Source organism: Eupeodes corollae, chromosome 1, assembly GCF_945859685.1.
Source record: "Eupeodes corollae chromosome 1, idEupCoro1.1, whole genome shotgun sequence".
In the NCBI taxonomy this organism is placed as follows: domain Eukaryota; kingdom Metazoa; phylum Arthropoda; class Insecta; order Diptera; family Syrphidae; genus Eupeodes; species Eupeodes corollae.
In genome coordinates this window covers 149324500-149338202 of record NC_079147.1, presented here as the reverse complement: position 1 = coordinate 149338202, position 13703 = coordinate 149324500, and the positions used below count along the sequence as shown (strand labels likewise).

Genomic DNA, 13703 nt, shown 5'->3' with positions numbered 1-13703 from the left:
TGATTCGCTTGAACTTAACGTTTATTTTAAAATAAATTCGCTACTTGCTATAACTCAACGAAAATATTTTTAACTTCCACAATCAATCTTTTGAAGTTGATTCGCGACGGGATTTAAATTGTTCAGACAGATTTTGTTGGGAGAAACTAATCTTGAGCAGGGTTGCCAGCTAGTGTTTTTTAATAGGGAAGAACGAATTTAATTGATTTTCATTTAAAATTAAATCGTTTTAATTTCTACTGTCGCTCTTCGAGAAATAGTTATATTTTAAAATGACTGAACCAACTCTCGATGAATTGAAACAACAACGTGCTTCAACCAGGGGAAGCATTACCCGTATTAAAAATATCGTGGAATCCAGTTCAAACGTCTTAACTGCAACTGAACTGGAGTGCCGCCTTGGGATTTTAGAATCCTATTTCAAACAAATTTTGGTTTATCAAACAAAAATTGAAGTTTTAGTTCCTAATGACACTAGCAGAGGCGAAATAGAAGATTTATATATCACAGCAAAAACAAAAATTCTTTCACTTTTGGGAACAAATAGGCGGAGTAGTGTTGCAGATATGACTTTAGGTATTCCACATTCAACTAGCCATCTTCCGAAACAACGTTTACCAAGGTTCAGTGGGAAATATTCGGATTACAAGAACTTTATAAATTCTTTTAACAATCTTGTAGAAAACGATTCAAGTTTAACAAAAATTGAGAAATTTAATTATTTGTTGTCGTGTCTGACCGATCAAGCTCTTGGTACGGTTAAGGCCTATCAAGTTACAGAAGATAATTATTCGAAAGCGCTTCAAAGTTTAAAGGATCGTTATGATAATGACTGTCTGATCTTCTTAGAATACATTTCGCAACTTATTGAATTACCAAAGGTTTCAAAGGCTTCTTCAGTTTCGTTACGGAGTTTAGTGGACGATATTTCTGCACTATTCAGTTCCTTGCTTTCGATAGGTTCATACGAAAATATATGCAATGCAATTATAATCCACATTGCCATATCAAAGGTGGACCAAGACACACAGTCTAAATGGGATGAGCAACTTGACTACAGGAAGTTGCCTGAATGGAAGGAATGTGCAAGCGTGCTCAACAAACGGTGTCAGTTCCTGGAGGCTAGAGATAGTAAACAAAGTCGTTCGGATTCAACTTTAAAACCAGCCATCAAATCAAGGCCAACTTTCGTGAACCATCATCGACCTCAAACTTCGCTAGCTGTTAGCCAACGATCCTGCACTCATTGCGGAGACAAGACCCATTTGATTACAAGTTGTAAAACTTTTCTCGAGCTGTCGGTCATGGATCGCTTTTGGAAATCCAAAAAATTAGGTCTATGTTTGAATTGCTTAGTTAAAGGGCATAATGTTTCTAGGTGTCCATCGCATTTTAAGTGCCAAGTTTGTAAACAACCACATCATAGTCTTTTACATAGAAATAAAACAGATCCTGTTATTGTTGGTACTGATGCTCAACAACACACACCTCAGCCAACTTCGTCAGCTGCAGTGCACTCGGCACTGGAAAGGGAGCGTATTCCTGAAGGGCAAGTCATACTGGCAACTGCTTTAGTTCTCGTAAAAGATGCATCAGGAGGTTTTCAGTTGGGTAGGGCTCTACTTGATTCAGGTTCTCAGGTAAATTTTATAAATGAGAAATTCGCTAACTCACTTGGACTACAAAAGGACAAAAAGGTAGTGGACATCATAGGAATTGGTACAACAGAAACAAAAACAAAACATCAAACACAAACTACAATTCGCTCAAGATATTCCAATTTTGAAATAACTCTTGAATTTTTAGTCGCCCCATCAATCACTGGATATCAGCCTGAAGCAGCGCTTAATGTTAGCAATTGGAATCTTCCGCTGAACTCAGAGCTTGCCGATGAGAGTTTTAATCAACCTAGTCAAATAGATTTGTTGTTAGGGGCAGAAGCATTTTTTGAATTACTCGAATCAGGTCAAGTTAAACTGGGCAACGGACTGCCGTCATTGCAAAAAACAGCTCTAGGATGGATTGTATCGGGAAGATACAGGACAGAACTCAACAACAAGAGAAAATCATGCTTCATCAATTCAAAAGAAGATTCACTTCATAGATACGTTGAAAAATTCTTTGAACTAGAAGAGATTCAGGATCTTAAATGCAAATGGTCTGAGGAGCAAACTGAATGTGAATATCATTTCAGAAATACTGTGGAGGTTCTTCCAAGTGGTCGTCTTATGGTTCAACTGCCTTTGAAGAAAGATCCTTCTTGTGTTGGAACTTCTTATGACATCGCATTTCGAAGGTTTTTATCTCTTGAGCGCAGATTATCTAAAAATACAGCTTTGAAAACACAATATGTCGACTTCATGAAAGAATATGAGTCTTTAGGTCATATGTCGCTGGTATCCAATCCAAATCTTGAACAAACTCATTATTATTTGCCACATCAATGTGTAGTACGTCCTGATAGCGTGTCTACAAAATTACGCGTAGTTTTCGACGCGTCTTGTCGCACTTCTTCGCAAATTTCCTTAAACGGAATTCTCATGGTCGGTCCTACAATACAGGATGAACTTCTCATCACATTAATTCGTTTTCGATTATACAGATATGCCTTGACTGCAGACATAGTCAAAATGTATCGACAAGTCTTGGTTCATCCATCGCATAGAAGTTTGCAATACATTTTGTGGAGAGAAAATCCACAAACTCCTATAAAAACATACCAATTAAACACCATCACATATGGTACTTCATCGGCTCCGTTCCTGGCAATTCGTTGTTTGAAATTCTTGGCAGATACCAACCAAGATCGCTTCAGTTTAGGTGCTTCATGTCTTAGAACAGACTTTTATGTGGACGATATGCTAACTGGGGCAGACGATTTAGAAACGTTAACTCGCAAAAGGAACGAAGTAGTCGCCATCTTGAATTCTGCTGGATTAGAGCTGTCAAAATGGAACAGCAATCATTGTTCCTTGATTCAAGAAGCTACAAGAAAAGAATTTAAGCTTACCGAATCAAACCTTACAAGTACTTTAGGTATAGCTTGGAATCCTAGTACTGATCAGTTCAGTTTTTCGTACAAACCGAACCAAACATATACGAGGTATACTAAAAGATCGATTCTCTCACTTGCGTCTTCACTTTTTGATCCAATGGGTTTGCTTAGTCCCATCATCATTCGAGCAAAGATAGTTCTCCAGCAGCTTTGGATAGAAAAGCTGGATTGGGATGACTCCATTCCAGAAGCAATCGAAGCAGAATGGCGTCAATTCATCAATGATCTTCACTCACTACAAAATTTGAATGTTCCTCGATATGTTTTTTTTGAAAACAAAATAAGTTGTGAAGTCCATGGTTTTGCAGACGCGTCAATGAAGGCTTATGGGTGTTGTATATATTTGCGAAGTTTAGATTCCTACGGGTCAGTAAATGTGAAGCTGTTAGTCGCAAAATCTCGAGTTGCACCCGCAAAAAAGAAACAACTTCCCAGACTTGAACTTTGTGCAGCACACCTTTTATCGAAACTCTGGGTCAAAATTCAAAAAATAATGGATACAAACTACTCGAAGGCGTACTTTTGGACTGATTCGACAATCGTGTTGCATTGGATTTCTACCCATTCGTCGAAATTAAACACGTTTGTTGGAAATCGAGTAGCGGAAATCCAGGATACGACAAAAGAGGTGGTTTGGAGACATGTTCCAACACACGACAATCCTGCAGATGTAGTTTCGCGAGGATGCACGGTAGATGAAATAAGAAATTCCATTTGGATTGAGGGTCCATCATTTCTGGCCAAAGCAGAAGAAGAATGGCCATCCACAGCAGAAATCGCTCTTTCTCCAGAAGAAGTTTCATTAGAGAAAAGAAAAACAGCGCTGAGCTGTCAACAGCTCAAACCAAACTATTATCTCGATCTGATAGAAAGAGTAAGCTCGTATACAAAACTTATACGAATCTTCGCATACGTCAATAGATATCTCAATCTTCGAGTATGGAGAATGCTATTTCCAAGTGAATACCTGACAGCTTACGAGCTAGAAAACTCGCTTAAAATTATCGTTTATTTAATACAAAAGAAGTATTTTTCGCAAGAAATTGCAGCAATCAATGCAAATAAATCACTAAAAGGTTCTATTAAATCCTTAAGTCCGTTCATCGAGGATGAAGAGTTAAGGGGGATTCGTTTGTTAAGAGTCGGAGGCCGATTAAAGCATGCGAATATCCCAGAGGAAAGCAAACATCCACTTTTACTGCCAAAGGATTGCAATTTCACCAAAACTCTCGTCAGACATCTTCATCACTTAAATTACCATGCTGGTCCAAAGGCTCTTGTTGCTTTGTCGAGACAAACCTTTTGGATTGTTAATGTTCGTGAGGTAGCACGATGGGTCGTCCGAAAGTGCCCACACTGTGCCAGGTACAGGCCAAAACTATTCGAGCAGGTAATGGGAGATTTGCCTGCAGCTAGATTAACCCAATCTCGCCCATTTTTATGTTGCGGGGTGGACTTTTGTGGTCCAATATACACTTATTACAAAATTCGTGGCAAGGTGCCATACAAAACATATGTGGCTGTCTTTGTTTGTTTTTCGTCAAAAGCAGTCCATTTAGAAGCTGTGTCTGACCTTTCAGCTGATGCCTTTATAGCTGCCTTAAAAAGGATGATAGGTCGTAGAGGTCTCCCTAAAACCATTCATTGTGACAATGCCACAAATTTTGTTGGCGCGCAGTCAAAATTAAAAGAACTGCGCGATATGTTGTTCAAACGTTCTATTCAAGAAAATATTATAAATTTCTGTTCTAATGCTTCCATAAACTTTCATTTTATACCCCCCAGGGCACCTAATTTCGGTGGAATTTGGGAAGCGGCCGTAAAAACAGCAAAAGGCCATCTTTATCGCAGTCTCGGCGGTGCAAAACTGAACTTTGAAGAGCTGACAACGGCACTGGTAGAGATCTCGAGGCCATAATGAACTCCAGGCCAATTACTCCAATGTCTCCTGATCCCAACGATCTGGAAGCGTTAACGCCAGCTCATTTTCTAGTTGGGTCTTCTCTCAGAGCGATTCCGGAACCAAGTCACGAAGTGTCTGACATAAGCCATCTGGAAAGGTGGCGTCGAATCAATGCCGTAAAAACCCACTTCTGGAAGCGGTGGTCATCGGAATACGTCCTAGAACTGCAAAATCGTGCCAAATGGACAACTTCAACTCCAAACCTCGAAATTGGTAGTCTCGTCATAATCCATGAAGATAACTTGCCACCCCAAAAGTGGCTTATGGGAAAAGTCGTAAAACTAATCAAGGGTCCTGATGGTCATGTACGTGTAGCCGATGTTAAAACGTCATGAGGAGAGTTTCGAAGGCCAATTCGAAAACTAGCAGCGATACCGTCTTGAAAGGAAGTCCTTTCAAAGGAGGCGGAATGTTGGAGCCAATCAAATCATCAAAAAATATATTACTTTTAATAACTATCTTAATTTGTTATGTACTTAAATCATTCAATTACTATTAAACTAGCTTTTATTTTTCATTCAAATTAAGCGCCTAAATTATACCAATCGCCATAATTTTTACATTTGAATTCGCCCTAAAAATTGTATTTTTAAAATTAACGTAACTTCTCTCTTGAACTACTAGAAAAATGTGTGTATAAATAGAAGCTTATAAATGAAATAAAAGCTTCTTCTTGTAATAAACCCTACTGGGAAATCACTGCCTTTTTCTTTTAAACGTCGCTCGCTATAAAGACTTGACAATTTCGCATATTTCGCTACCGTTAATTAGTTAACGCATCAATCAGGATCTAATCTATCTTTTGTATAGAAAAGAACACATATAGAGATCCCGGGTTGACGGTCAGTTTCATTTGATCGTTCACAGACAATTTGAAAGTTTGGCAACTTTCATTTCCTTCACGGTTTAAATATGTGTTTAATTTCGAAAGGTATCCTTATATTGCACCTACAAGGAATTTTCACAAATTGCAAAAAAATGCGTTAGGGTAATAAGCTTTCAGCATATATTTTTGAATAAAAAGTGATACTTCTAATTATAAGGAAATTTCATCTTAAATTTAAAACTAAGGAATTTAAAAATAAGATTTTGTTTTTCCTTTAAAAAAAAAATCAAGTATGTAAATAAGGTAGAAAGTATCTTGATAATATTTAATTAATTAATGTAAATTAAGTACAAACTGCGTTTCGGCACAAAAATACATCAGAATAGATTACGAAAAGAAGACATACTGATGACGTCGTCACCCACTTTGTAAATGTTTTTTGAAGGACAACTGCGACGACCAAGACGAACGGTTGCGTTTGTTTATAAACATTGGATTTACTTTTTATAGCTCTTCTGCTTTAGATATTTTTCCTTTTCAGTTCATATACACAGAGACTATGGCTATATTCACGATGTGCAGTTTAGAAAAAGTCCATTTATCAAAAGAGTGTCGTTAAAATTATCCGGGAAGCAATTCGTCTTCTATTAATAGAATAGATTTTCTTTTGTGTGTTGGTGGAATATTGCAGTTGTAGTAGATGATGTTTTCTTATACTTTTTGCATCGATACTTTTGAATATGTGGTAAGAAGTTTTTAGCAGATATTATGCAGCTGAATTGATTGCAATATGGGCTCAAGTCCGATGGCGCCAAAGGCCTGTGAAGTATATTACAATCTAAATGTATAATAGAAATTCTTAAAATAGATTTTGAGTGTAATTTTAGGAAGCAAATAAATTAAATTACTATGTATGTCATTAAAAAGGCGTATTTATAAACTTTGATTGCGTTTCGATCATATTTTCTTTTCCTTAAATATTTATTATATATCTAGAAGTACTTTTTAATAGCGATATATACCTGTGTGTATTACAGGGACGGATTGTAAGAGAATTTAAACTTTTGACCAAGAAATGAAATTGTACAATCACTATTCCTTTTCATGTTAAATAATTGAAATTATTTTTTTACCTAAGCAGTTGATTTCAGTCTTTTGTAATCTAAATGCTCGTTTTCATTAATTTTTACTGGAATCAGAGCTACTTTTGGGTTGCTACTCTTCTCAAAACATCTATAAATGTGATCAAATCGAAAAATATCGAGTTCGTTTTTTTTAAGCAATCATAGCTCATGCCGGTTATTACGTTTGTAAAAGTCTGCAATTTGTAACTCAATCTGTTAATAAATAAAACGGGTTATCGAATTTGCGGTTTAAAAATTATATGGCTGGAATTTGACATCTGTCAAACATAGTTGTTAAACCAATTTTTGTTTGTCAGCCTGACATTTATAAAAATGGATCGTTTTAGTATGGCACAAAGCATACAAAACCTATTAAAATAAAATGCACTACTGGATCGCACGAACTTGTTCCTATATGCAAAGACTCTTTTGTTAGCATGTCATGCTTTAACAATTTTAATTTTAACAAATAAGGTGTCAAAACAAAGAGAATTATCCGTAGACTAAATTTGTATTATATTAAAAATATGAAACACTCGGAAAATGTTATGTTAAAGGAAATGGTTTGTGTATTTGATTTAACTTATCGCACAGACCCCATTTTTTGTCGGTAAGCTAGTTTCACTCCAAGACATAACTCATCCCGGAAATTGAAAATTACTTATAAGCATACTTAACGAAAACAATTGTTTGTGTATTCAACTAGTTCGTTCAAAGCTTTTTCTTTTGAACAGATTTATTTAAATTTCATATTAGAATAACCAGGACGGAACATACATTTTGTGAAGATAAGAAAGAGCGAGAACATGAACAACCTATTGGCTGTGTAGTTAGGTCAGTGTCTAAAAGGAATAAAGAATAGTTTATTGGTGTGCTCAGATTTATGCAGATATATAGATAAAGATATGTTTATGATGATAATGAAGGAATTTTATTGGTAGGTAGAAGTTACTTACTACAATCCAATAACATTCACTCTTTCCTACAAGTTTTCAGCGCCAACATGGAGTTATTACGTTCAGTTTATTTTTTTTCCTTAAAGTTTAAAAAAACAAACATACGAACATATAAAAGAAATTGCTATTCATGTGTTGTTTACAGTCAGGTTCTTATGCGTTTTGGATTTTAGCTACGAAGTGACACGTAAGCAGTAGTTGTAGAGGTTGTACGTAATACCTATAAAGATTTAATGTGTATTCGTTGAACAATCGATTCTAATATTCGCATAGATGTAGAATGGAGGAGAATATATAATCACGAACTGTACTGGCTGTACAGCAACACTGACAGAATTAAAGTACAACGACTTAGATGGCTAGGTCATGTAGAGCGGATGAACATCAACGCTCCAGCCCCGAATGTTTTCGAATCCAATTCCGAGGGACGGCGCAGTAGAGGAAGACCACGAGTCAGGTGGCGCACCCAGGTGGGGGAGGACCTCAACCATATTGGCGTGCAAAACTGGTGACAGCTAGCTAGGGACCGAGCTGGCTGGAGACGCATGTTATTTGAGGCCCAGGTCCGCCCCGGGCTGTAGCGCCACCTTAAGTAAATAAGTAAGTCCTGTCTGTCTGCCCACCCTCCTATATACTCGAAGAATTTTTCTCTCGAAGCATCCTAAGACGCACTTATCTTTCTTTGACATGGTTCAGAGAACCGGGATGATGAGTGTCTTATAGATGGTGGTTTTAGATGCTTTAGATATAAAGAAGCAGCGATTTGCAAGAGTTGTTCTTCGTTTGATTTCAGCGCTGGTGTCGTTGTCTGCATTAATAGCGGTGCCTAGGTAGACAAAGTCCTTAACTACCTCATCTTATAGCTGTTCATGGTGACGGTTTGTTCAAGACGTCGTTGTTCAATGTCCTTTTTTTGATTACAGAATATACTTGGTCTTGCCCTTATTGACCACTAAACCCATCTTCTTCGCTTCCGTCGCAATGCTCAAAAACGCTCCACTGACATAATAACGCTTTGATCTTCCAATTATGTCAATATCATCTGCGTATCCGAGTTATTGGATGGACCTTTGAAAGATTGTGCCTCTAGTGTTGACAGTTGAGTTTTGCACAATTCTTTCCAGAAGTATATTGAAGAAGTCGCATGACAGTGCATCGCCTTGTCTAAAACCTTGGTGAGATCTTTTCCGAACTTGATAGAGCAGCGTGCATTCTCCATCGTCATTCTGAACAAACGGATAAGTTTGACGAGATGCCAAACTGAACATTGCTCTGTAGAGCTATTCCCTATAGATGCTGTCATACGCGGCTTTAAAATCGATAAAGAGATGGTGGGTATCGATTTGAAGCTCCTGGGTTTTTTCCAAGATCTGCCGTAGTGTGAAAATATGGTCGATAGTGGACTTTCCTGCTCTGAAGCCACACTGATAAGGACCAATCAGGTTGTTGACGAATGGCTTTAAGACGTTCACATAATACAGCAGAGAGGATCTTATACGCAATGTTAAGGGGACTGATGGCTCTGTAGTTGGCGCAATTTAGAGGATCTTCTTTCTTATGTATGGGGCATACTGTGCTGAGATTCCACTCATTGGGAATGCTATCTTTCGATCATATTTTGCAGATGAGTTGGTGCATGCTCCCTACCAAGTCATTGTCTACTGCTTTGAATAGTTCGGCAGCGATGCCGTCAGCTTCAGCATCTTTGTTTGACTTCAGTTTAGATATAGCTATCTTCACTTCGTTCAGGTCGAGTAGGCGGAATTGTTGATCTGCGTCGCCAAGGTTGAGTGGTTCTATCTCCCTTACAGCGGAATTCGATTGGTCATCGTCGTTATATCATTTGGAGAAGTTGTTTATCCATATTCTCAGCATCGACTGCGGTTCTTCTACGATGTTCCCCTGATCGTCTTTGAAGGCGTCGGTTCGAGGCTGGACCCTTTAACTTTTGGTAAAATTTACGAACCTCATTCCTGTTGTGACATCCCTCTATCTTCTCGATCGCGCGCTTCTCAAGCTGTCTTTTTTTCCATCTAAGAAGCCAGTGTTCATCTCTCCTCTCCTGCTCGTAAAGCTCGCGAGCAGATATAGTCCTTTTGTGCAGCGCCGTTTTGTATGCCAAACCAGGGGTTTCGCTGTGGTGGCCGTGTGAAACCTAGCACTTCAGAGGCGGCATCTCTGATGGCTGCAAGGCAATGTTGCCACTGGTTTTCAATGCTTAATGCAGGAAGCATAGGACTCCTTAGGAGGTTATTAGAGACTCGATCGGAAAAGGACATGGCAGTCTCTTGCGATTGTAGCCGTCTAACGTCGATTCTTCTCACAGTACTTCCTTGTTTTGGCTTGTATCGGGATATCCGTAGCCGTACCTTGGCTACAACGAGGTAGTGGTCCGAGTCAATGTTGGCCTCTCGGAATGTTCGGATATCCTGGATACTGGAGAAGTGTCGTGCGTCGATCGCAATGTGGTTAATCTGGTTGACCGTTGATTGACCAGGAGATTTCCATGTCCCCTTGTGGATATTGAGATGCGTGAACTGCGTACTAGCTAGTAGCTACCAGAACGTCTCGCCCCGCAGCGAAATCGACCAGCCTGAATCCGCTGTCGGAGGTGGTGTCGTGCAGGCTGTATCTCCCGATTATGCCACCAAAGATGTCTTCTCTTCCTAGCTTGGCATTAAAATCTCCTAAGACAATTTTAATGTCATAGACAGGGCACTGCCCATATGTCTTGTCCAAAAGCTCGAAGAATATGTCTTTGGTGTCTTCATCTATCTCCTCTGTTGGGGCATACGCGCATATTACGCTTATGTTGGCGAATTTAGCCTTGATGCGGATTGTCGTGATGCGCTCGCTCACACTGTTGAAACTCAAGACTTTTTGCCTGAGTCTAGTTCCAACAACAAATCCACACCCAAATAGACGCTGTCTTTGTTCTCGGTAGCATTCGCCTTAGTAGATATCGCAGTCTTTTAGTTTGCGTTTGCCCGGTCCATCCCATCGCACTTCTTGGATGGCTGTAATATCTGCCTTGCAGCAGTTTAGGGCTTCCGCTAATTGTTCGGCTGCACGTGGTCTATTAAGGGACCTAAAATTCCACGTACATATCCGAAGTTCGTTGTCCTTGTTTCGTTTGCGTGGGTTGTCAACAGTGAATCCGTCCGTATCCGAGGCTTGTTGGTGCTTCGAAACTTAAGGTATTTTTACGTGGCCAGGAAGTCACCCCGACGGCACAACCTCCAACCTGGAGGGCCAGATACTTAGTATAACTCCAAGGAAGGGGAGCCGGATAAACCGCTCCTTACAGGCCTGGGCTCCGAATATGTCGAAGAAGCCCTATAAGGTGTTCACTAAGTAGTTCAACCTTACTGGAACTGTAGATGCCACCATTGATTCTATCTCGAGAATTCGTCCGCTGCCGACTGGATAAGGAGAGGTGCCTTAGTGGAAACACCTCCCCCCCTCTCTCGTTTGCTACCCCCAACAACTTTCCACTGGGGTTGGAACCCAATCTCCAGTTGAGGTACTAGGCACCCGATGTTCACCACGGGGAGGTGAGAGTAGGAGTTGATAGACAGAGGTGGGTTTTGAGAAAAACCTGTGGACGCTTGTGTCCTCTTGAATGCACATGTCTACCATTTGAACGTCATGATTTTTAACTTCCCATAGGAAGTTATTGTAATGGGTCCGATTTGTCAAATTGAAAATTTTGACATTTCTCGACGTTTCAAGGTCCCTAGAGTCGAAATAAAAGATTTTTAGAAAGATGTCTGTGCGTGCGTGTGTACGTACGTTCGTACGTCCGTACGTTCGCGACGTTTTTTTCGTCGTCCATATCTCAAGAACCAGAAGAGATATCGACTTCAAATAAATTTTGTTATGCAGATAATAAGGCAGAAAGATGCAGAAAGGGCTCTCAAGAAAATTGCGTGGGTGGTTTTTTTACCATAGCAGTTTAAAAAAAAGGTGAAAATTTTGGTTAACCCTAAATATCTTACGAACCAAAAACGCTAGAGACTTGAATTTAATTTTATATAATAAACTGTAACGTGATCTCAAAGAAATATATTTTTTGAAAAAAAATCTATCTAACGGTTTTTTTTCTAAATCAAAAAAAATGAAAAAAAATTTGTCACCTCCTAAATTTTACGACTAACATATGATTTCATCTCCAAAACAATTTTGAGCAACGGAGAATAATGTTTTTGAAATCTGATAAAATTTTGAGAAAAATCGAATTGACAGTTTTTTTTACAAAAAATAAAAATCTAAAAAAACATTACTCAAAGTTCGTAAAAATTAAATATCGATTCAAACCTCTTTTTAAAAACTTAAAATTTAAACTTTAAACTTATTTTATCTTATAAGAAATATTGTTTTTAACATTCAGTAAAATTTTGAAGAAAATCGAATTGACATTTTTTTTACAAAAAATAAAAACCTTAAAAAAAATTATAAAAGTTCGTAAAAATTGATTTTCGACTCAAATATCTTTTCAAAAATTGTAGATATTAGCTTTTAACTACTTTTATCTTTCAATAAATATTGTTCTTAACATTTAGTAAAATTTTGAAAAAAATCGAATTGATAGTTTTTGCACAAAAAAATAAATACCAAAAAAAAAATTAACAAAAATTTGGTAAAAATTGATTTTCGACTCAAATATCTTTTCAAAACGATAAAATATTGGCTTCAAACTAATTTTATCTTATAAGAAATATTGCTTTCAACATTCGATAGAATTTTGAAGAAAATCGAATTGACGGTTTTTTTACAAAAAATAAAACTCTAAAAAAAACAACACTAAAACTTGGTAAAAATTTACTTTCGACTCAAATAGCTTTTCAAAAATTAAAAATATTGGCTTCAAACTTATTTTATTTTACAGAAAATATTGTTTTCGATATTCAGTGATTTTATATAAAAATCCAACAGTCCGTGTTTTCATAAAAAATAAGATCTACCAAAAAAGTACGCAAATTTGATCAAAATTGATACGAGTACATATAGACAAACTTTTAAGCAAAACAAATCGACAGACGGGATGGGAAGTTATCAGTGTGGGTCGCATCCCAGCCTCTTTTTTTAATATGAGATGGAAAAAAAATTGAAACAAAAATCCATCAATACATGAACTCGAACAATAACGTAGCGAGTAACACCCGGTTTCATTGCTATCACATTTTCGGAATGGACTCGGGCCATTGAAAACACAATCTAAAAACGAATGAACCGAAGAAATGTAAATATGCTTACCAATTGGAATCAATGGAACTGGGCTCCAAATTGTAATGTTTTTCGAAACAAGAAAACGATCATTATTCGGGGAATCCGCAGGTGCTTCTTCACTTTCCTAATCGTTTTCACTTGATTCTTACTCCTCTGAAACAAGATCTTCGTCACTACCCGAAGAAAATCTTCATATCTAGAACAACCACTGGAAATTCTACCGAAATACTTGCTTTTTTTATTTGGTTGAATATAAGTAAATAATTAAATTCAATCTCTTTTCCAATATAATCGAAAATAAATTTCCAGACACAACACGAAAACATATGACGCAAATCCAAAAAAAGCATTGTCATCTTAGTTAGGTAGAAATGGCGATCTCAAGGCAACCTAGCCTGAGACTCAATTAGCGCTGTAGTTCGCCGTTTTGATACCAAAAACTCGTTTGACCTGTGATAGAAAGGGAAAGATTTATAGAGAAGCTTTATAGCGATTATGTTAGAACCATTTTGTCGCATTGAGAAAAAAGATAAGGTCTCTTATCTTTGTC

General features: G+C 37.7%; 2 protein-coding genes across 2 annotated transcripts; both read left to right on the top strand.

The window, feature by feature from the left end:
- The first annotated feature begins 272 nt into the window (after positions 1-272).
- Positions 273-3375, top strand: LOC129945647 (uncharacterized). Its single transcript, XM_056055493.1, has 2 exons — positions 273-3305; positions 3364-3375. Exons 1-2 carry the CDS (start codon positions 273-275, stop codon positions 3373-3375), a joined length of 3045 nt encoding a protein of 1014 aa, XP_055911468.1.
- Positions 3376-3548: 173 nt separating this feature from the next.
- LOC129945636 (uncharacterized) lies at positions 3549-4973 on the top strand. The gene has a single exon (XM_056055482.1). The coding sequence runs from the start codon at positions 3549-3551 to the stop codon at positions 4971-4973; it is 1425 nt and encodes a 474-aa protein (XP_055911457.1).
- Positions 4974-13703: the final 8730 nt, after the last annotated feature.